We start from the raw sequence: 24,853 nt of genomic DNA, 5'->3' as shown, positions 1-24,853 counted from the left end.
TGACTATTACAATAGACATGTATGGTACCAGTAATCAACACAGTGATTGAGAACTAGTAGAAATTGAGAAATCACCATTGTTCCTTCCACCCCCACTTCTTGTTTGATGGCATTCACAAATATTGCAGAATGATCAATTCCCTGGCCATTTCTATTAATTACTGACAGCAAGTACTTCCAGTAGACTCTTTACTATGGGCATAATCACAGTGAAACCTGGTATTGTTCTCAGTTAATGTATACAAGGGTGTGGTTCACACATGCATGCTGATGAAGAATGAGCAAGAACCTTGTCTATGTTTTTCACTGCTAGACTAAGGTAATACAAGTTCACTCAGTGTTAGCTCAATGCTACGGAATATTACACTTGTCCAGGTCTCCACCAGCCCATTCACCACACACAAGGATTGAGTCTGAGATCTGGGTCTTATTGTTCTGCACAGATTCTTGATCCAATAGCCAAGAACAACAACTGCATGAGATTCATTCTCAAGAATCATTAAGCACACATGTCTAAAATTTCCATCAGAGATATCAATGGGAGATTAGAATAACCCCCCTGGAGAAACAATTTGGTCACTTATGGCTTCTGCAGAGGGCTTTCCACCCATCTAATGCTAAACGTTATTGGCTAAGATCGAGCCCTTGAGAATTTATCGTGTTAACTTACTCTCCTTCCATACAATCTAACTGATAATGAATTTTGGATGTACTGAAGGTACATTTTTCTATTGAACGTAAAGTCACCCTTTAGGTTGGTACATACCATAATTACCAATCCCTGTGCTTCCTGCAACAGACCAAGTGCTGCTTTGCTACAGTTGATGTTGATTACTTATTAGAGTGGATTCCAGTTACCTGAGTAGACGGGGTGCTTGGTGGCAAGGGGGCTTGCCTCTTTCGGGGACTTGTAGTTTTCTCTTTTGCTAAAACCTGTAGAATTTGAGAATTAATCAGATGAAAGAAACCACCAGATAAGTAATATAACCAAATCTTAGGGTTGGAGGAAGATAGTAAGCATAAAGAGTGAAGATAAAGGACATTTATGTGCAGACAGACAGTAATGGTTGAAGCTCAGAGACATACAGCTGATACGGGGGTGGAATGGAATCTGGAGAAAAAGGGGGCTCTTTACAAGCATGAGGTGCTGGGAAAAATCCTAGACACTTTCAGTATGGAAATAGTTATGGAGGAGAGGAAAGATTACCCTCCAGCCAATGCTTAGCCCATGTCTGGTCACTTCCGCCTTCCCCACCTTGCCACAAGAAAATATTGCAGGAGATGAATGGCACTGTATGACCACGTTGAACAATAAATTCCAACCCTACATTTGAATCTTAGTTGTACATAGAGGCAGCAATCATTCAGTAACTCGGGTTTTTGAGATTAAAGCTGCTTTCTATGGTACTGAAACCTGCATTTCCTTGATTTCATTTTGGGCAGAGGTGGGCAATGTAAAGAGAGCACACCCAGTGTGGTTCTGATCATGCCATGGGATTCATGAAAATCAGAAGCTGAGTTCCTTTACCTGATGTTGCCTCCTCCTCAATTCCGGTTCGGCTAAAACACAAATTAAAAACAGAAATAAGATCCATGCAAGGTGGAAAATTATGCATTATCTCATAATGAATATTACACAGGAACCGTATGGTGGCAATCATGTTCTGCGGCTGGTGCCTTGGATAGTAGGATCCACATACGCCCCACTTATATTTGTATTTCCAAATTATTTATGCCATCACGGCAGGGTAACATATGGACAGAACTTCTTTCCAACATAGCAGCAAAAATAAATAATGAAGATGTTTTGATGTTCCCATGGCACATTTTATACTCTACAATTGACTTACCTCTCTGTAATCTCTGGCCAGACCTAGACTAATGTTCTCTCTGTCTCTCCTGGTGCCTAAAGATCTCCATTACCACACATCACTAATCATTCCTGGCATGGATGTTGTCTTTATTTGAGCAACACAATAAGTATTTTCATTTCTATCACAATGGGACCTTCAGATTTGTTATTCAAACTCAATGTGATTTACAGTATATCTTTGTGATTGTGAATTAGGTCTTTACACAAATTCTGACCAGTTTCAAATTTAGCTTCAAAGCAGGAAATTTAGCTTTAGCTATAAGGAACCAAATGAAAACATTTGTAGTGAATTCCTCTCCCTTTGAAAGGACAAATTTAATCTGAATAATTTCTCTTGACATCATGCCTCACCATCTCTCCCCACTGTTTCCTCCTCACCTCCACACAAGACTACCCTGATTGATCACTATGCAACTGCTAGATCACTATGCAAGACTCGGTTGCCACCTTGGTGACTGCATGAAGAAGATGGTGGGAATAAAATAGTCCATGGAATTGCATCCAACACTGAAAAGGGGATGGAAATTGGTGGGAATGGGAGTGGGGTTTGGGTGGCATTGTGGATGAGCCTAGAAGAAAAAGGATGGTTAAAAAAAAAACTTTAGCATGTTAAAAGGAAGCCAATATCTCAGCAATGGAATGGAGTTTTTCTAATGCAAATGTAGTCAATAATGAATTGTGCACAAAAAAAATGCTCTTTATGCTTAAAATAGCTTTTAAAAGTTACTGCAGATGTGGAATTGCCCATCCTATCTCCATACCCCATAAGACTCATGTTTTGGATCAACTCATTGACTGTTAAATATATCCATTTGGAATGAGGAATGGAGGTGGAAGAAACTTATTCTGTAGCAATTGGAGGAGAAAATGAAGGGAACCTTTTAGTAGAGGAAAGGGTACTGTGCCTGAGAGAACATGGCCTACCATTATTCCAGTAGTTCCTGTGAAGTGCAGCATGAAGGAGTTGCAGGATTTCTGGATTTCCAGTCACCATACTGTAGTGTACAGCATCATGACCCAGCGCATCCACTAGGCTGACATTAGCTCCACTCCTGACAAGAACATTGACCGTCTCCACACTGTTGTTTTCGCAGGCTAGCATCAAAGCTGTTCTGCGTTTAGAAAAGACAAGAGCGAATGAGCCTCATTGTTGACAGTGAGAAAACCCTAAATATCATCTTGCATGGTATTTGAAGGAGTATTCTCCTCAAGGTTCAAGATGTTAATGGTCATACATTTTCATGCTTGCATTTCTGTTGCTTCACCAAATCATGTGATGGTTTAGTCCTGCCATCATAAAGAATGAAGAAAGGATTTTCTGAAACATAATGCAGTTCATATGAGTTAATAAGGAGTTATTCGAGGACAACCCGTCTTATTCTATTGAACAATAATATGAGAGACAAGCACTGCAATAGATGGGGCAACTTCAGAAGTTCACTGCAGGAACAATGCCTCAGTTACAGAGCTGTCAATATTTGGACAGGCTCATGAGTCAGATAGCAATGCGAACTGGGCAGATTTCCTTCAAGAAATAATAGAGTTTGATTCAATTGAGACTGTCGATAGTCACCAACATTTGCTATCTTGATTCTGAATTTAGGCAGGTTCAGAACCTGCCAGTACTACTGACACAGCTCTCCATGAGACACTAAAGAGAGGGAAGAATGTGGAATGAGAAAAAACATACTTGTTTGAAATGCACATTTTCTTGTCCTGTTTCAAGAGAAGCCTCACTCGTCACTGTCACTGCCTGCTTCAATCCAATTTATCCACAAAAGTACCAGAATGGCTCTTTTAGTAACTAAACAAAAATTAGGTGAGATTTATCTCACAAGACCATGATTTTTAAATGTTCATACTTGTATTTAAAACTTTATTGCTCCCTCAGACTGCTTACTATGACAAAATCATCACTCCTGCAGGACTAATTTGGATGGATCCACCATTTTCTTCAATCCGCTATCAGTAGCAATGCCTTCAGCTGCCTTGGTTCTTCACTACACTTCTCCTCAAAGCTCATTTTTTGCACCCTTGTGATTTGAAAAATAATTAAGCTACACTGCCATGAAGCCCCTCGAGTCCATTTTATAATGTTAAAAAAACAAGATTTTAAAAGTTGGTTTTGGTGACTGCAATAATAGTACCAGTTGCAGAGAGTTACCGCATGTCCTGAGAACATAATGCGTTATTGATGCAATGTTTTACTTCCTTTCTACTTACCACACTCTGCTCCCCTGCCTGTTGGCATACAGTTTCTGAGGTGACACACACAACTCACCTTCCCTGCTTGTCCCTGCTGTTGACATCTCCACCTCTCATTATCAGACATCTGCACATCTCGTAGTTGCTCATCTGTGCAGCCAGCACCAACGGAGTGCAGCCATCCTGCAGTGATGGAAAAGGGGTGAAAAAGTATACAACACCTATCATCACCAAGACAATACTCTCCCCATGTTCCCAATAGGCTCTCATTCAGAGGCGATAGATCTGAATGCCAGTAATACCCTTGAGCTGGTAGACTCCAGCGACTGAGATCTTGCTCAAGCAACTTTAACTCCAAAGACACAGCTGGTAGAGCTGTTGCTTCACAATTCCAACCACCTAGATGTCATCCTGACCCCCAGTGCTGTCTATGTGGTGTTTGCACATTCTCCCTGAGACTGCGTGGGTCTTTCTGGCTGCTCCAATTTCCTCCACATCCCAAAGATGTGTGGAATGGTAATTTAGTTGGTACTGTAAATTGCCCTTAGTGTGTCTGTGATTGAAAATAGAACATAGAACAGTACAGAAAAGGGCCCTTCAGCCCACAATGTCTCTACCAAACACGATGCCAAATTAAACTAATTAGTTAGTGGCACTAACGTCTGTGGTGATGAAGTGCTTTGAGAGGTTGGTTATGGTGCACATCAATTCCTACCTCGACAAGAACCTTGACCAACTACAGTTCGCATACCGCCACAACAGGTCAACGGTAGATGCAATTTTACTGGCTCTCCACTCCACACTGGACCACTTGGACAATAAAAACACCTACGTCAGGCTGTTGTTTATAGACTACAGCTCGGCGTTTAATACCATCATCCCTTCCAAGCTGGTTACCAAGCTCACGGAACTGGGCCTCTGCGCATCCCTCTGCAATTGGACTCTCGACTTCCTCATCCACAGACCACAGTCTGTTCGAATTGGAGGAACCACTTCATCCTCAGTAACAATTAGTACGGGAGCACCTCAAGGCTGTGTGCTCAGCCCCCTGCTCACTCTATACCCATGACTGCGTAGCCAGTCATAGTGCAAACTCCATCATCAAGTTCGCTGATGACACCACTATGGCTGGATGAATCACAGGTGGGGATGAGTCAGAGTATAGAAGTGAGATCGACCAACTGACCAAATGGTGCCAGCACAACAACCTGGCTCTCAACATCAGTAAGACCAAGGAACTGATTGTGGACTTTAGTAGGGGAAGGATGAGGACCCACCATCCTGTTTATATCAACGGGACAATGGTGGAGAGGGTCAATAACTTCAAATTCCTTCAATATATCAGAAGATCTTTCCTGGACCCAGCACACCGATGCAATTGAAAAGAAGGCACATCAGCGACTCTACTTCCTGAGAAGATTACAGAGCATGTCGAAAAGGATTCTCCTAAACTTCTACAGGTGCACGGTAGAGAGCATTCTGCCTGGTTCGGCAACTTGAACGTCCACGATCGAAAAAGACTACAAAAAGTTGTGACCACTGCCCAGTCCATCCCGGCTTTGACCTCCCCACCGGCAAAGGGATCTATCGTAGTCGCTGCCTCAAAAAGGCAGTCAAAATCATCAAGGTCCTGCACCATCCTGGCCACACACTTATCTCACCACTGCCATCAGGAAGAAGGTACAGGAGCCTGAAGACTGTAACGTCCAGGTTCAGGAACAGCTTCCTCCCCACAGCCATCAGGCTATTAAACACAACGAATAAGCTTGGAGCTCTGAACTGCAAAAGACTATTATTATTTGTTATTTGCACTATATTTGTTATTTATTTAACTTTTTTCTTTTTTCCCCCGTTATATACAATGTTTACATATTCACATATTCTGTTGTGCTGCAGCAAGTAAGAAAGACATATGACAATAAAACACTCTTGACTCTTTTGACTCTTGCTTGAAATCCATATCCCTCCATTCCCTGCATATCCACAGCTCCCTGAAAGTGGCAACACAAGTGAGTAGGGTGACAGGACACTTAGGAGAATTAACATACAGAGGGAACTTGGGATGCAAGTCCATAGCTCCCTGAAAATGGCAACACAAGTAAGTAGGATGGTAAGGAAGGCATACAGCATGATTGCCTTCGTTGGTCAGGGCATTGAATATAAAAGTTAAAAGCTATGTTGCTGCTTTATAAACCTTTGGTTAGGCCATGTTTAGAGCATGATGTGCAATCTCGGTTGTCCCATTACAATGCTTAATGGACATTTAGACGTGCACCCAGATGGGATCAGTTTAAATTGGCAACATAGCCAGCACAGACATCATAGGTCGAAGGATTATTCTTGTGCTATATTGTTCTATGTTCTATATTTTTACCTTCCTGTCATGTCGGGAAGTACAATTTTTTGAAAGCCCCACAATCTCCCAAAGGATGTGATTGGAAAAGGAGTTGTCAAAGTGGAGCAATTAGTCTCAATTCTTGGAAGAATCTAAATGAAAGCCTGCCAGGTCCTCTGCGTTTGGGCGCCCTTGTAATGCATTCAGCTGACTATCTGGGAAGTGGGCTTCATTTTTTGATCAGGACCCCTCATTGCCAAGACCTGGTCAGCTCTTCTATTTACTGTGGAAGCCTCTATATTGTTCATATTACATTCCTCTCTACACTATTTCTTGCACACAGATTCAAGTATTTAATTCCTCCTGGAACCATTTAAAAATGCGCAACAAACCAAACTAAGTTCAGCTTCACATTGTGTCTTTCAATAAATCTGCAAAGAGTAGGATAGAAATATTACTTACATCATCATAAACATTTATAGGGCCCTTGAAATCACACAGGGTCTGAACACAGGAAAAGTTTCCACTTAGAGCTGCAAAAAAAGAGAAAAATTATGCAATATGCAAATGCACAAGTTAAACTTAACATTAAAGGTACACAAAATTTTGTGTGTACCTTCGATTTTCCAGCATCTGCAGTTCCTTCTTAAACTTAACATTAACATGAACTATGTATAGGAAGGAGCTGCAGATGCCGAGAGTATGAGTCGAGGGCAAACTCGCCAGAACATGCGGATTAGGTCGGCCAAGTGGGACAGGCCCTTTAGTTAGGTTGAGTGTTTTCTGAAGAGTCCCCAGTCCCTGCTTTAAAAATTCTTCAGTACATTTTTTTAAATTTTATATTGTTTCCATCTCAGACAATGGACAATAAGCTTTGCTTCCTTCGCTGTTATCACACTAAGATGAACTTAAGATGATTTTATTCTCAAGTATTCCAAACATCTGGAGATGTGATTCATGTTAATGTCATGTTAAGGTGCCTGGAGCATAAACTGCATGTCTTTAATTTAAAGATGAATGCTCAGGATGGTATTAGGTTCATGTATAGCAGTAGCATTATGCAGATGAACCCAGACTGCAGAAAAGTAGGTGCCTCTCTGTTCATCCTTCAACTCTTGCCCAAACCTGTCGCATGGCCACTGCACCATGCTGTCATTCCATAGGTTCATTGTCAACACCACACGTCAGGCAGAAGGAAGAGATGGCAACTTTGAGAAACACTGACCTGCGTAATGTAGTGCAATCCTGCCCTTACAGTCAACTGCATTCACTGGGCATTTTTCCTAAAGAAAGAAAGAAAGATTTAGATTTATGGTTTTCCAGCCAATTAAGCATTTCTGACATTTTGTCATTGCTGTGCTGCAGAGAAAATCCCTTTATTCTCCGCATTTCTTCCTCCTCTTTGTCCTTAAAAAAAGCCACTATACTAAATATTCTCATCTCACACAAAAAAATGATCAACCTGAAATGTTAAGTTTGTTGCTCTCTCCATTGATACTCCTCGACCCGATGAATATTACCTACATTGTCTTTCTTATTAATTTAAGTGTTAACAATGGGCTCAGCCTAATGCCCCCTGCTGATTTCCAATCCTTCTTGCTCCACCTGAAACATGTGAAGTATTGCCAGCAGGAATTTGCAAGCTGGTTGTGGTGTTTACCTGGGAGCTCCTGAACAGCATAAAGATTATCACAGGATAACCATACCTGTAGAAGTCTCTTCACACACTGATGGTGCCCGTGTTTTGTTGCCAAATGTAAAGCATTCATTCCTAGGTTGCAATCAGACACACACGTCAGATAATTCTTGTTCCCAAAAAACAATAACAACGGAAATATATGGGATTCCATTCATCCAGTATGATATTTTCATACACTACTAAACATGCAATAAATTCCTGAGTGCCATTTCAACACAGTCATTAATCTGTTTATTCAACACAATTCTTTAAGACCATAACAACCTGCTGAGGCGAAATAATTTCCTTCGATGTCTTTGTATTTATCTTAAATCTGGGTTCTTTTGCTACTGACCTTCCTGTCAGTACAAGTACTCTCTCATTAAAAAAAAACTTCCCATAATTTAAAAAAAAATTTCAATAAATTGTCCTTGACTCATCGATGCTCTATGGATCATGAATATGGTTTGGTTGTATTACTATATCCTTAGCTCAGAATGCCGACACCAAAAGTGCTCCTGACTCACTCATAAAACCAAGCTCCGAGGCTGGGTGCAAGCTTGGATCTCCTCAGACTTTCGTCCTCAGCAAATCGTCAGTTTTTTCAATTGAAAATACGGACTCCTTATTGTTTAGCCGCTGCTTAGGATTTCAGTGGGTACCTGATTTTCACATATACTGTAAAGTGCAAAAGCACCAAGCAATAGTCAGAACTAAGGAAGAATTAATAATGGCTCTTTTTATGTTAACACAAAGACTTAATGAACTGAATTTCCACCAGGAATCTCCTGATCATCCACTAAAACTAGTGCAATGCCCTCCGAGACCTATAGCCCCATTCTGCTAGAAAACGGTATTCCCTTAGAATGCAAGGCTATGACAGGTATACCTGAGCCATCCAGTGCAGTGACATCCACTCCATGGGCCAAGAAAACTTCCAGACAATCCACATGACCCTTTATTGCAGCCAGGTGATATCTGAGGGGCAAATGGACACAGCTCTTGAATTAATGGTGGAGGAACAGAGTACAGCAGCATGCTAATCATTTATTAAAAACAACTGGTTGGGCCACAACTATGTTCAGTTCTGATTAACATACTTCAAATAATCCATGGGGAAATTTCAGAGGAAATTGGCCAACTTGGTACCATGATGACATCTTTAGCCATGTGATGAGACTGGGGAGCTGGGATTAGGCTCTTTAGGGATAAGGAAACCTCTAATAGTCTTCAGGATTATGAGGGATATTGATTGGGCAAATATTGTAATGAAGATGTAAATTAAACTAAATTTTGGATGCGATGTACGACACAGCTGTCATTATATTGCAAGTTTAATGCAAATGTTTGTTGTGAACTTCTGCTCCACTGTTTCCACTGGCAGGAGCCTGGAGATTAGAGGTTAAATGGTAAAAAGTATGAGTGGCAATTGACGAGAAGTATTTTACTGTGGTGAATTCCTGTAATTTAGAATACATCATCTCAGAGGTTGGTACAAATAGATTTAATAGTAACTTACAAAAGAACAATGAGACTTTGGGAAAGAGTAGGAAAGTGGGACTAATTAGAGCCGGCATTATAGATGAATGGGCATCTCGTATGCTGCTTGATTCAAAAGAGTGCTTGGGATCGCTTGGATCAAAGGGTTACAGTTGGCAACGGCTTGACTTTGAGTAACTTACAAAACAAATCAAGTGGAGATCACCACTTGGAATCTTACACAGCAGTATTGCAATGCTTAATGCTGGTCTTCAGCTTGTACGAAAGTCTAAAATATCTTAGAAACATATGTTTTATTTTAGCTATGCAAACTTATTTTATTAACTTATTTGAATATTTGTCAAGCATGCTCCTATCTTTCCCTGCTTTCATGTGAATTGCACGAGCAATTGCGATTCTATGCGGACTGCTTCCTTATGTAAATGTGACAGTGATTGAATATTGATGATTATCAAAGTCTAACAAGAAATAAATGGGCTAATTACATTTATGGAAATGACAAACTATTAAACATTTATCTCAGAATCAATCATTTTCTTGCACATGCTATGGGTTTTCAGACCATTGCTAGAGTTTCCAAATACATCTTTGACAGGTGTTCGGTGTTGGCGTCAAAAGAGTGTTCATTTTTAATAATAAAGGCTTCATGGCCTGTAATGTTAACTCTGTTTCACTCACCATCCTTGGTATCTGCAACATTATATGTTCTTGATAAGAATGAAATTGGTAAGTTCGGTATCCTTTCCTAATAGTAATAGCAAGAAGCTTGCTACCCACCCAACACCTGTTGCCCTATTTTGTTCAGCTGAATGCGTAATAATTATCCCACAGTTTAAAAATATGTCTCTCCAAGTGCAGGAAGTTTCAAACTCACGCTGACTGTCCCTCAATGTCGAGCTTTGTCGTGAGCAGGGTCCTTTTATTGAGGAGCGAGGCCACTTTCTCTGCATCGCAGGCCGCCACGGCCTGCAGTAGTTTCTCATCATATTTACTCCAGTCCTGGCTCTGAAAAGACAAGAGGCCCATTAAATGAACACTTGAATATATATATTACCTTGTACAACATCAAACATTCCAGAGCACTTTAGAAACTTATTTGCTCCTGTAATTCAGGAATTGCAGCAGCACATTTGTGTATAATAATTTTCCACACAGAAGATCCTGATCCTGAAACAGATCCTGAGACCCCAAGAGAAGAATGCAGCTAATTAACCCAGGACTAACATAGAACTTATTCCATAGTTCTATCCAGCATGTCTCTGCATTGGTTAGTTCTCATAACTCAGAATGTAGAACTTGCAACCACAGCAGGGTGTAACAAATGGCAATGTTAATTTAGCCCCCACATCTAATATATTATTATTTCTGGGTACCTGGCTATTGTATGGATGACTTAGACAGGATACCGAAAAATCCTCAGAGGGCAGTGGCACTGCGGTAGAGTTGCTACCTTACAGTGCCAGAGACCCGGGTTCGATCCTGATTACGGGTGCTGTCTGTGCGGAGTTTGTACGTTCTCCCTGTGACTGCATTGGTTGTCTCCGGGTGCTCTGGTTTCTTTCCCATGCAGGTTTGTAGGTTAATTGGCTTCCGTAAATTGAAAATTGTCCCCAGTGTTTAGGACTAGTATTAGTATACGGTGTGATCGCTAGTCGGTACAGACTCGGTGGTCCAAAGGGCCTGTTTCTGCACTGTATCTCTAAAGTACAGTCAAGAGTAAAGAAAAATTAAATATTATACCTGAAAGGGGGACCTCAGTTATATGGAGATCCTGGAAAAGATGGGATAGTTCTTAAAGCAGAGAAGATGAAGGGGAGTAAAAATAAAAAATGCTGGAAACATTCTGTAGGTTGGGCAGCATCTGTGTAAAGAATTCTGATGACGAATCTTCAGCCTGAAACATTTTTCTCTTACCAAAGATGCTGTCCCATCTGCTGAAAGTTTTTTCTTTCATTTCTATTTTTCTTTCGGTCAGACTCTCATCATCTGCAATTTTCATTTCAAGACGAAGTCGAGATTGGAAAGAGGTGTTCACTGCAATCAGGGGTAGGTCATTCCATATTTCTAATTTATCTTTTAACAGTGCCAATTTCCTGCACTACTCCCATATCCCTTGATTCTTTTAAGATTTAATAAAAATCTATGAACTTCTTTTCTGATTATAATCTGCCCTGCTCTGGGTTATGGAATTCAAAAGATTCACTACCTGGGTAATGAAATGTCTTCTTATCTCTGTGCTGAATAGTCATCTGTAACTAGGAGATACTCCAACTCAGAATCTACAATGTTTACTCCCCTAAAGAATACTCCATGTGTCCATGAGTTTGGTGTCCATGACTTCATGTAAGAGATCACTGAACGTCTTGCAGCAATGGATCCAGATATTCAGTGCTGGCAAGAGGGCTTTCAAAAGTGAGATGGCAAGAGTACATGGGGAGCATGTTCCTGTTAGGATGAAGGACAAGGCTGGCAAGTTTAGGCAACCTTTGTTGACGAGAAATATTGAGGCTCTGGTCAGGAAAGAGGAGGTATACGTCAGATGTAGGGAGTGAGGATCAAGCAAATTTCTCTGCGAGTATAATAAGTGTCGGAGTAAGCTTAAGATAGTAGTCAGGAGGGCAAAAAGAGGACAGTAAATGGAGCAGGTAGGCAAGGTAAAGGGAAATCCAAATAAATGATACAGGTATGTTAAGAGTAAAAGTGTGGCTTTGGAGAAAATACGTCCTTAGAAATCAGCATGGCCGCTTTTATGAAACCGCAAGCGATGGAAGAGATATTAAATTAATACTTATTGCTCGTTTTTACTGACGAGAAGATCATGGAAGCCAAGGAATCGAGGCATAGGAGCGTGATGTCTCAGATCATATTCAAATTACCAAAGTGGAAGTTTAGGTAGTTTTAAAGCAAATTAAGATGGATAAATCCTGAAGGGCAGACCAAAATCATCTTCATATATTGTGGGAAGTTAGGGATGAAATTACAAAGGCCCTTGAAGAGATATTTGCATCATTGTTAGCCACAGGTGAAATTGCATAAGACTGAGGATGATTAACATTGTACCATTTATTAAGAAGGACAGCAAGGACAAGCCAGGAACCCATTGGTCGGTGAGCCCGACATCAGTGGTGGGTAAATTGTTGGAGGAGATTCTGAGGGACAGGATTTACCAGCAATTGGAAAGGCATATAGTAATTAGTGATAGTCTGTGTGGCTTTGAGCATGGGAAATAGTGTCTTACAAATCATTTTTGAAGGGGTCACCAAGAAGATTGATGAGGGGAGGGCAGCGGATGTTGCCAAAGTGGACTTTAACAAGGCTTTTGGCAAGGTCCCACATTGTGGGGTTGTTTTTAAGATTAGATCGCGTGGAATCCAAGGCAATTTAGCCAATTGGATTCAAAACTGACTTGGAGGAAGGAATGAAAGAGTAATTGTGGAGGAGGAACTGCAGATCCTGGTTTATACCAAAGATGGACATAAACTGCTGGAGTAACTCAGCGGATCAGGCAGCATCTCTGAAGAAAAGGAATAGGTGACGTTTCAGGTCGGAACCGTTCTTCAGGCTGTGATGTTTCTGGTCGGAAACCTTCTTCAGTCCAACCCAAAATGTCACCTATTCCTTTTCTCCAGAGATGCAGCCGGACCCACTGAGTTACTCCAGCATGTCGTGTCTATCTTCGGAAATTGTGAAGAGTTGTTTTTTTGATTGGAAGTAAGATTATCTAAGTTTGCAACCAGATCTGGATCATTTGGGAAGAAGGTAAACCAAGGAATGGCAAATGGAATTTAATGCTGATGAATGTGAGGTTCTGCACTGTCAAAGCAAGGCTGGATTAACACAGTAAATGGTTCAATACAGGACATTGTTGCAGAATAGAGCGACCTGGGAGTACACGTGCATGGTTCTCTAAAAGTAAGGCAGACAATGTGGTGAAGAAGGTGTTTAGCACGCTTGCCTTCATGGATAGCGATTTGAGTATAAAACTTGGGACATCATCATGCAGTTGTACAAGTCATTGGTGAGATCACACTTGGAGAACTGTGTGCAGTTCTGGTCGCCTAACTGCATGGGGTTAGGAGGGAGAAATAGATCAGCCATGATTTAATGGCAGAGTAGACTTGATGGGCCGAATGGCCTAATTCTACTCCTATATCATATGACTTTATGATCTTATGCAGGAACCCAGTCACTAAATTGGAAAGATTGCAGAAGAGATTCACCAGGATGTTATCTGGGCTTGCAAGCTTGAATTATAGGGAGCGGTTGGATGGACAGGGGATTTTTTTCTTTAGAGCGCAGAAATGACCTTATTGAAGTGCCTAAAAACATGAGTGACATGAATAAAGTGAACACACTCAATCCTTTTCCAGGGTAGAAGATTCTGAATTGCAAGGGCATAGCTTTAAATGAGAGGAGAGCGATTTGAGGGGGACCTTTGGGGAGACCTTACTACCTTGAGGATATTCTGCATCTGAAGTGACTGGTCAGAAAAAGCTGTAGAACCGGACAGAGTTATGAGTTTTAAAAAACCACTTGGACAGAAATATGGATGAGAAGAGTTTAGAGGCTTATGGACTAAGTACAAGCAAATGGTTCCACCCAAATATGCCAACTTGGTCAGCTCTGCGACTCTATTCTGCATGACCTAGTGCAATCTGACCAAAATCCTCGGTTATCTCAGGGAAGAATTTGGCAGTTAATACTTGTACATTAAAGGATTTACTCCTCAAAAGGCTAGTATTATACTTTACTTGTTTTACATATGAAAAATAATTCCACCACGGAATAAAAGCTCATTATTAATAGCATTTGTACTCTACATATCATATACTGGAGATTATTTGTTCTCTGGCTATCCCCACTCATCCCCTAGAACCCCAGGTAAAAGTCACACCTTGTACAAAATTGAATACACATTCAGCAGAACAAAGCTGAGCTTTAAAGGCAATGGCTTGGATTAATGCAGTGCAGCATCCGTGCTCTGTACACAGGTATGGCTGCATGCAGCAAGGGGAATGTGGAGGATGAATATATATACATATATATACACATATTACATATGTATATATATATATATATAAGAGAGCGAGAGAGAAAGAGAGAGAGAGAGAGAGAGAGAGAGAGAGAGAGAGAATGAGAGAGTGAGAAAGCAAACATACTGACAGAGAGGCAGCACAGAGACAGATGCGTTTCATAACCAATCGCAGACACTTGACTGCCATGCAGCTTCAGTGGATGTTGCCCCCACAGCCTTCCTCAGATAGCGTTCGGCTGCTGCTCCTCTTCCCCAGCTAGAGTCAGTCCTGCAGCACAGCCGAGGCTCTCCTTCACGAATGTCCATGCCTCCATTTCCCCAGCACTGCAAGCACACTGCAGTTTACTGCAGAATCTGGTCTCTAATCTATTCCGTCCGCAAGCTGGGAGATCACAGTTAGCTTGCAGGATAGCATACAACGTCGCAGGACGAGCTATCCTGTGTCTGGCTCCTAACAGCAGCTTGCGATTTTCAGGGTCATCAATCAACCACTCTGCATTTAAATACAGCGCCAGAAATTTATGCAGAGCTGCAATCAGCAGTCAATAAACGGCCGTCAGCTTGCCTGCCTGCTTGCTCACAGGACAGTTGGTAGTTGCAGGGCGTCACTCTGACTTTACACCTCTCACACGTAAACCTTGTGTGATTTATGTAATCAGTATGTCACCTAGATACAGAGAACAGTGTAGCATAGGAACTGGCCCTTCAGACCATCATGTCCATGCCAAACATAACGCCAAATTAAACTAATCTCTGCTGAATGTTTGAATGCACAGCCAGACTCCAGGCATGTCAGGTCTTCCTGCAGCCACAGGATGAATCCAATTCCATCAGGTAACACCTTGGATGAGAGACCTATAAATCTCTCCCGCCCTTGTGCTCCCCAAACCTACATCCGGGACACCTCACAAGCTCTTCACCACTTCAAAAACTTCCAATTCTTTGGCCCCCCCACCACTTCATCTTTACCATGGACGTCCAGTCCCTTGTACACAAAAACTCAGCGGGTGCAGCAGCATCTATGGATTGAAGGAAATAGGCAACGTTTCGGACCGAAACCCTTCTTCAGACTTCACCCTTAATACATCCATTCCCCATCAGGAATGCCTCCAGGTCCACCATTTCTTCCTAGAACAGAGACCCAAACAGTTCCCCTCAACTAACATTCTCCTCCACCTGGCTGCACTTTTTCAAATTTCTTTTGATTCCTCTCACTTTCTTCCCGTCAAATGTATAGTCATGGGTACTCGCACGGGCCCCAGCAATGCCTGCCTTTTCGATTGCTACATTGAATACACCGTGTTCCAAATGTACCCCAGCACCATTCTCCAACTCATTCTCTGCTACATCAATGACTGCTTTGGGGATGTCTCCTGCACCATGCGTAACTCTATCTACTTTCTCCCCTCTACTCCATCAGTCTGAAGAAGGGTCCCAAGCTAAAACATTGTCCTTCCATTTCCACTCATAGATGCTGCTTGGCCTGCTGAGTCCTTCGGCATTTTGGCTTTTGCTCACGTTTCCATCATCTACAGTCATTTATGTCTCCATCAGTCAGGAAAATCTAGTAGGATTCCCAACACGCCCTTCCAGCAGCCCAAGTCAGCAAGGCACTCAGTCTGACACGGGAGGTGCAGAGAGAGGGCTAATGGGATTGCTTGCTTGGGAGTTTATCAAATACATATTTTGAAAACATTCCCTTTCAATACAGAGGTAATAAATGACACCGTGTTTCAAACAAGGCATCGCCATAGCTATCATGCCCAGAATTATTCAGAGAAACATAGTGTAACATTTTTCATTCCAAATTCATTGAAACAATAGACAGCAACAGCCCAACTAACAATATGCACAAAGTCCTTTTATTAATTTCACCAGGCTGCTGATTCATTACTTCCCAATCTACACTGGCAGCCAAGGTTTATTTACCCTCACCCATTACTCACTGCCATCATGTTATGATCAGGTGCCTACCATTATCAGACAGACTCTTTTGAGGGCTCCCTCTCGTTCATGATGGCAGCATCTCGACAATAAGAAAAGCACAGAAAACAAATGCGAGCGAGTCACAAAACATTGGTGACAGCTAAACTGGTTTCCAAACCTCTCCCTGGAATCTTTGTTCTATTATTGCACGATCCAATCCAACTACCACCTCCCCCAACCCACACCTTCAGCTCTCTGGAGAAGAATTCTGCTCTAATTTTAGGATAGTTTATTTTCAGTTCCTCCTCCATCTCTCACTCTATAGTTGGAAGATTTCAAAATGTCAGCAAATGTGGGTGAAAAAAAGTAAATTAACTGCATAAGATCAATTGCAAATTATAAACTCAGCATTTATTCAATATTTCTGAAATACGTGTCAAAACCAAGGATAAAATGCCACCATCTCTTTTAACTGACCTATCTCCCTCTATCTGCTCACTTTGAGGAGATTTTTCCCTGGTTAAAAGTAATCTGCCTCAGTGGAGCACGTCATTTCAGTGTGAGTGGGTTTAAGGAACTTAAGAAGTTACTTACCATGGCAGTCAGAACTATGTTCCTTTCATGTCCAGCAAAGCAAGGGTGAGCACACAGTTTACAGTGAGAGATTGAAAATAGATGTCCCCCACTATCACACAGTTCTACACTAGTCAGCTGCCGGTTGGGCTGGATTCAGTCTGTTCAATTTTTTAACATTATACTGAACATCCTGAAAAAGAGAAGTAGATTCTTGCTCCGCTCCAGCTAGTTTGTTCTCACAGGTAATTGAACATCACTATTCAAAGAGGCAGACTTTTCACAAGGAGCTTTCTTTCAAAGTTCCCCTATTGTTTGGAGAGGGGGAACCAAGGTGTCACCTGTGTAATGATGTAATACCGGATTAGGAGCTGGCTATTCCGCCCCTCAAATGCAATGTATTATTCATTTAGATCCACAGTTCTCAACCTTTTTGAATGAGATCTCCACGTATACACCTCAGTGATCCCCTCCCTAGCAAAAATATAACCACCAGATAACGTCACAGCCTGCACCTTTTTTAGAAGCTGGGCCAATCCCAACAAACTGCTGGAGTAATTTAGCAGGACAGGCAGCATCTCTGGAGAGAAGGAATGAGTGAACTTTCGAGTCGAGACCCTTCTTCAGAATGAAAGTCAGGGGAAAGGGAAATGAAAGACATAGACGGTGATGTAGAGAGATATAGAACAAGTGAATGAAAGATATGCAAAGTTGATAGCCCTATTACTGGGGCATAGATAGACACAAAGTGCTGGAGTAATTCAACGGGTCAGGCAGCATCTCAGGGGAAAATGGATAGGTGACGCTTTGACTCAGGACCCTTCTTTAGACTGAAGAAGGATCCCAACCGGAAACGTCACCTAGCCATTTTCTCCAGAGAGGCTGCCTGACCTGCTAAGATACTTCAGCACTATGTGTCTATGTTTCGTGTAAACCAGCATCTGCAGTTCCTGGTTATTTCTATTGCTGGGGCATGCCATGCAAATGTTTATCTATTTTCGCATTTTAGTTTAGTTTAAATTAGAGATACAGCATAGACACAGGCCCTTCAGTCCGCAACTATCAGCAATCCCTGAACACCAGCACTATCCTGCACAAACTAGGGACAATTTACAATTTTTACTGAGCCAATTAACCTACAAACCTGTGCGTCTTTGAAGTGTCGAAGGAAACTGGAGCACCCGGAGAAAACCCACACGGTCACGGGGAAAATGTACAAACTCCGTACAGACAGCACCTGTAGTCAGGTTTAAACCAGGGTCTCTGGCGCTGTAAGGCAGCAACTCTGCCGCTGTGCCACCGACTTTCTTAGATAGCTTTGATATTATTAAATCCTCACAAATCCATTGACAGAAAAGTGAAAACAAGCGATACTACAAATGCTGGAATCTGGAGCAAATAAAATGTGCTGCTGCTGGAACTCAGTGGGTTGAGAAGCACACGTGTATGTAAAGGGATGGTCAATGATTCGGGTTGAGACCGTGTATTAGGGTCTTACTATCAACCATGTGAACAAACTGGCACTGAAAGATTGTCTGTGGAGATGGAGGACTTTTTTGAAATATACAATGTGTGTTGTGTATGAACACCAATTGTGAGAGGGAACAGGGAGTTCAGATTTAATGAGCACCATTGTTCCTGTGTAGTAAACATGCTACACAGTGCATACATCAAATGCCATATATTTTTCTCCATTATTTATCCTTTCCTCTCCAACTCCACCCCATTGCCAAACACATTTCCATAGAGACAGGACAGGAATTATAGCCATTGCACTCCCTTCCACTCACCTCCAAAGACCAAGCAACCATCATGTATCCCTGCTTGAACTACACCCACAGCAGACAACAGGTTACATTCAACCAACCTCAAATTTCCACTTCTAATGGAGATTGATAATTAGGAAACTTGCATATTTGACTTCTTAAATATAGGTAAGGTACCCCAGGTCTCAGGAAACCTGCCAACTACAGGAAGGTGAGAAGAGCAGTGTAGCAACACTGACCGTTCCTTCCTTGATACTCTGCTTCTCTTCCCATGATTTGTTCTTAACCCAAAGGTTACTGATTCTGCAACAGCCCCACCATCAGCTGGTTGCGATTCCCACCATCTCTTTGGCTGCTTCTTCTCCAATACCACAATAATTTTGCCCTTCTGCGTTCTCTACTCTGCAGCAGAGGTTTTCCATCACACACCTTCATTCCCAACTGCTAGCCAAACCAAAAGGGGGAAAAGGATAGGCAACCAAGCCCTCATCCTGATGGGCAGCTTTGCATGTAGCAGCATCAAGCTGTGTGTAAAGCCAGGGTATAAAACTGTACGTGTCTCCACATATCGGTTCAACCCATGCCTGGTATTGCGAAAGATGCCCCTGGCCTTGTTGCTGCACAACGTTCTCTGGTGTCCTGTACCTTCTTGTACGTTTCATTCAAAGCTCTGCTCACTCTTCCCAATTCCAGCCGACATTGGGCTCAAAAGCCACATAAAACCAACAACAAACAGATAATGGTGATCGCTGGGATCAGTAAATCCATCTCACTCCTTCTGGTAACCCCACATAGCCAGCAGCTTTCAGACAACAGCCGAAACATGTAAGAGCATCTATGGGCTGTTCCTATCATTAACACTATTAATCTAGTGCTTTTCCTGTAAGGGTGAGGAACCGTTTTCAGTTACAATTAGAAAGTAAACAGAGTTTGGAAGAAACTAAGCTGCTGAATAACCTAGTGGTGAGTTGAAGTGGAAGCATAATTGAAACTGAAAAGCAATGTAAGGCAATGAATTATTAATTATGAGCATTGAGTCATTCACAAAATTCTTCCAGTCATCACATTACCATTGAGACTGAGAAACCAAATTACACTCCTACCTGAGCCCTGCCGAGGAATGATTTGTATTGTGTGCTCTGAGTAGAGTATAAGTGATGCTACCTGATATGAAGAGATAGCAAACTTCCTCCTTTGATGGGCATTAATGCTCTATATATGCCAATGAGACTCTTAAGGTTGAAGTTAAACCCTCCATATTTGTGTAAGATTAATAACACTAGGGCAGGAGGCCATTTTGGTACCAAATACAAACAAATTATAGAATGGGAACAGGGCACGGTAGATACTGGTTTACAAAAAAGGATGCAAAGTGCTGGAGTAACTCTGCAGGTCACACAGCATCCCTAGAGAACACGGATAGGTGACATTTCAGGTTGGGGCCCTTCTTCAGACTTATATACTGAAGCACACAATATAACTGGATAATTCGTGGATCCTCGGCACTGTTGTCAGACCAAGAGCAAAGATCTCCACCTGGTCTGGAAACCTTCAATCTAGAACAGCTATTCCAATTGTTATTTGCCCCACGTACTTTCATTATTATAGTAAAACCGTTCTTGTCCAATTTTATAAAACACCTCCAATCCTGACTTTACATCCTAATCCTACCATCAGAACCATCTAACCCCAATCCCACACCTGATGCCTCCCCGCCCTGATCCTACAGTCAGAAGCCTCCCTTCCTAGAATCACTGAAATAATAAAGAAACCAATGCCAGTGTCCTCTCCTTGGGCAATTTCCCACGCATTGAGGTCCTAATTACACTCAGATAGCTCTGTTGGGCAGGTTGCACCATTCACAAACCCAAGACCAGAATCTCAAGACAGACACTCCGAAAGAAGCTCGATCGTGATAAGTGATTACCTGATGGACAGAGGAAAAGATTTAAGGATGACTCAAGTCTCTTTGAAAAAGTGCAATGTCCCCACAGAGCCTTGGAAGTGCCTGAACAATAATCTCTCAAAGTGGAGAAGGAGCACTTGGGATGGCATTCAGAACTTGAAGTTCATGCATCAGGAATACATAGGAGTCCCATTTATATGACATAAAAGCACCAACTCCCAAGTTATCTGCACACCTGCTTCACCATGCATTTGTCACAGCCCGAGAATCTACTTCCCATAGGTGTGCACTTAACGAATCTCATCTGAAGCTTTAGAGGGACTAATGGTGTGGAAGTCACAGATTAGTAAGGCGGGATGGGGAAATTGCACAGGAAATCAGCAAGTTTCCCATTTCTGATTTTCATGGACCCAAGTAATCTATGCTTGGGTATCTGGTAAGGACTGGATAAACCCCTTAAGATGTCATTCACAGTTAACGAGCCCACCAACAGGGCATATAGGGTATAAAGTGAAAGGTTAGTTGGTATCAGTGTCTTTAGTGTATAACTAGTGAATATTGGAAAGGGATGAAAATACTATTAATCGGAAAACAATTTACACTATCATCATTAGATTTCCAGCTAACCTCTGGTGAAGGTGAGAAAGTAAAAATTAAAATACATTCATTTATTCATAAAAAGGCAGCAGACAGTAAGCTGGTGTCATCAGGGCAGCTTATGTTCCCTCTGCAGTTTCTATGGAAGCGGTTTAAAGTGTCACATTTAACCCTCCTTCAATTTGCATCTTCTGTATCAACAGATGGTGAGCTGAGGAAATAAACACTCACCTCACTTTTCTTGAATTTCGCTTTTAAACTTTTCATTTTTTTGAGTGTTTTAGTCCAACTCCTGCCTCTCTTTGGGATATTATGAGCTGGAAACTGTGGAAAATAAAACAAACATCAGTAACCCAGCTGGTCAGAGATCAGAAGCTGTACAGATTGCATTTCAATAACAGTTGAACGCTAATTCCATGTCCTTGTTTAAATGGACAGTGATTACTTTAATGTACATGGTAGGAGTGGTCAATCACCACATTAATATATGTGAGGGATTAGTTATTTTATAATCACATTAATGTGCAGGAGACACAAATAACTCTAATATACATACAGAATCAATTTGTCTGCAATATACACATGGAATTTATTGGTCATTTTCTATTCTTTATTTTCAATACAGCATAAATATGTTCTAATATACATTAAGATATAAGCTACTTAGCATTGCTTGTAACATTAATAAGGGTATGTGCTCATCCCAAGAAGACACATGAGCCAGTGATTGCTATTAATTGATGCAGTGGTTCTTATTAATGCAATGAGTGTAGATGTTCGGATTAACTGCAATGTCATCCACATTCACTCTCTCCACAGTTGAATGGCTTGCTGACACTCACTGCATGCCACAGTTGTGTAACCTTCCAAAATGTACTGCCCTCTGAGTTTGGATACGATGCCTAAAAATAATTGCTTAATCTCAACTAATAGCCACTCAGGGAAATTGATTGGCATGATGCCTACTACTCATACTTAATCTCACGTGGGCTGTTTCTGCTGCTACACTTACTTCCATTGGCTTTGAATTGGCACTCAAAGCAAGGCCCTACTGCTACATCTGCCAACCTCAACTAGGCCACAAGCATTGCCCTAGAAACACAATGGGCATTCTTATTCAAGACCTTGCAGCATTTTAATAGTTTAATATAGGCCAGTTAAAGAAGGGAATGAATAGGTTCGATTCCCTCAAAGACATTAATGAGCTAGTTGGATATTGTATTAAATCTACTAGTTTTCTGTAGTAACAAAATCAGAAAATGCTGGAAGCACCCAGCTGGTCCGGAAGCATCTGTGAAAGGAGAAACAGAGTTAATTTTTCATGTCAAATACCCTTTGTCAGGTCAGAGCTGAATTTCTTCAAGGTTGGTTTTCAAGGTTTCTAAGATGATTGGAATTCATTGGGAGTCATTGCAACCTGTGAAACAGTAATGTCCTAGCGCCGGGGAATTTTTATGGAGACGGGGTGTCCGGGACTTGCAGTGAAGCCGTGATAGCGAGTTCCTCTCTTCCCATCCCTCTCCCCATCCCTCTCCCCATCTCTCCCCATCCCTCTTCCAGCCGCCTCGCCTTTACCCGCAGACAGGCGTCGCTCGGTAGGAAGGAACTGCAAATGCTGGTTTACACCGAAGGTAGACACAATGTGCTGGAGTAACTCAGCAGGATAGGCAGCATCTTTGGAGAAAAGGAAAAGGTGACATTTCGGGTCGAGACCCTTCTCCGGAGATGTTGCCTGACCCGCTGAGTTATTGCAGCATTTTGTGTGTATCCGCGTTGATGACTGATGCTCAGCTTTCGCCGGCACCGAGGGGGTTAACCGACAGCCACTGGATAAAGCGAGAGGTGCAGCTGACGTTCCCCGGCCCGTCGGGGAACTGTTTCCTCGGCAGTTGGAGCAGAATTGAGCTGGAGTTAGCCCTTTTTCTCCGCACTGTCTGTAAGCCTGGGGTCGCCACTGCTCCGGGCCGGTGTCCTGTCAATCCACGGTCACCCCAGACATCTCCGGCCGCCCTCAGACAGGGATGGGACACTCGGGAGGGGACGGCGACGATAGTGAGACTCAGCTCACAAATCTGCCTCCTGAGGTTATGCAAGCGTGGGGTGCATGGTTCGCCCCTGTATAATAACCCTGTATAACCCGGGAGGGCAGCCCGAGTGAGAATGGAACCCATACACCCAGGCCGAGAGGGACTGGACCGTGATTCATTAGATTGTCACTGCTGAGATTTCTGCATGAACCAGTGGAGAAGGGAGAACTAGTGTCGCCAACTCCAGTAGCAATTCAACAGCGCTTGCAGCGCCGGATACCTGGTTCAATCCAGACTACGGATGAAATGCAGATCTGTATACACGCAGCAGTTCAGCTGCCGAGAATGTTTATCTCCAGTGACCCATGACCTGGGCATGCGCAGTCGGAATACTGAACTCGCTTATTAGATTCCAGTTCGCATCATCATGTCAAAATAAGGAAAAACAGACTTGTTTTTCCAAAGCATTGTATTTACATAGCATCAGTCAATAATTCACTTCACTTTTTGAAATCAGGTCACTGCTGTCTTGTTGGAAACATAACAATTTGTGCACAGACAGCTCCCATAAACAGCAATGTGTTAATTAGCCGGTAATTTGTTTAGATAATGCTATTTGTTCGTCAGATCTCCAATGTTAATATCTCTGCTGATCTTCAAAATAGTCCCCTGGGATCATTTTTGTCTATACGAGAGAATAGACGTGGCCTCACTTCATCTGAAAATGACCCTTGACAAATTCTGCATTAAAGTGTCAGCCTTGTTTTTTGTACTCAGTTCCCTGGAATGTGATAATCTTCTGACAGTGCTATTCCTGAGCCACAGTTTAGTTTAGATTCCAGCATCAACTCATAACAATGATGTTTAATTACACACATCATCTCTGAAATTTGAGATGCAAGACATTGGATTAAAAAAATCTCAATTCAAATAATATCACCAAAGCACATTTAATTGCTTCAGGCTATGGAAATCTGCCAATATCTTTTTCACAAATTCCCTAAACAACCAATTATTCTCATTGTCACTGAATAGCTACTGGCAATATTGCAGGTAACTCTTACCTGTAGTCCAATACGCAATGCCTCCTTTATGAAACTTGATAACAGCTGGCATTTGTATGACTTCCTCAACACGGGTGCATCTTTTAACTGTTGTATTTTGTCTGTATTCTGTGGAACTGCAACTGTGAGCATGTTGCTTCATGTCGCTTCATGTAGCCTGATACCCCCCTGATTGAATGACAAATAAAGGACCAATGAAGAGCAACTGTTTGCACTCTAAATATGGCTGTGTGAACCAATGAACTGAAGCTGTGGGTGAGCTCAACAACAAGGCGCCTAGAGTTACATTGCTTTGCTCCAGACCTGGGAAACAATGGAAATCAATTTATACATTCACAAGCAGCAGGTTCTGGATTCCAAAACAGCCA

At 42.0% G+C, this 24,853-nt stretch overlaps 1 protein-coding gene across 3 annotated transcripts in view; it reads right to left on the bottom strand.

The window, feature by feature from the left end:
• Nucleotides 1–24,647, bottom strand: part of ankrd24 (ankyrin repeat domain 24) — a 41,143-nt gene extending 16,496 nt beyond the window's left edge. For 2 of the 3 annotated variants that reach the window (XM_033046702.1, XM_033046703.1), the window contains exons 1-11: nt 24,486–24,647; nt 21,626–21,718; nt 10,466–10,596; nt 8,981–9,069; nt 8,120–8,184; nt 7,639–7,696; nt 6,876–6,946; nt 4,155–4,261; nt 2,798–2,985; nt 1,529–1,560; nt 859–933 (exon numbers count right to left, since the gene is read on the bottom strand). In XM_033046702.1, coding sequence (XP_032902593.1) covers nt 859–933; nt 1,529–1,560; nt 2,798–2,985; nt 4,155–4,261; nt 6,876–6,946; nt 7,639–7,696; nt 8,120–8,184; nt 8,981–9,069; nt 10,466–10,596; nt 21,626–21,718; nt 24,486–24,617 — 1,041 coding nt within the window. In that variant the 5' untranslated portion in view covers nt 24,618–24,647. Of the gene's footprint in view, nt 1–858; nt 934–1,528; nt 1,561–2,797; nt 2,986–4,154; nt 4,262–6,875; nt 6,947–7,638; nt 7,697–8,119; nt 8,185–8,980; nt 9,070–10,465; nt 10,597–14,750; nt 15,070–21,625; nt 21,719–24,485 lie in introns of those variants that run through there. The other variant, XM_033046704.1, reaches the window with a different exon arrangement.
• Between the last annotated feature and the right edge of the window lie 206 nt (nt 24,648–24,853).

The sequence above is a fragment of the Amblyraja radiata genome, chromosome 29 (assembly GCF_010909765.2).
Source record: "Amblyraja radiata isolate CabotCenter1 chromosome 29, sAmbRad1.1.pri, whole genome shotgun sequence".
Classification (NCBI taxonomy): domain Eukaryota; kingdom Metazoa; phylum Chordata; class Chondrichthyes; order Rajiformes; family Rajidae; genus Amblyraja; species Amblyraja radiata.
Note: the sequence above shows the minus strand (reverse complement) of the source record. Positions and strands in the feature narration are given on the sequence as shown.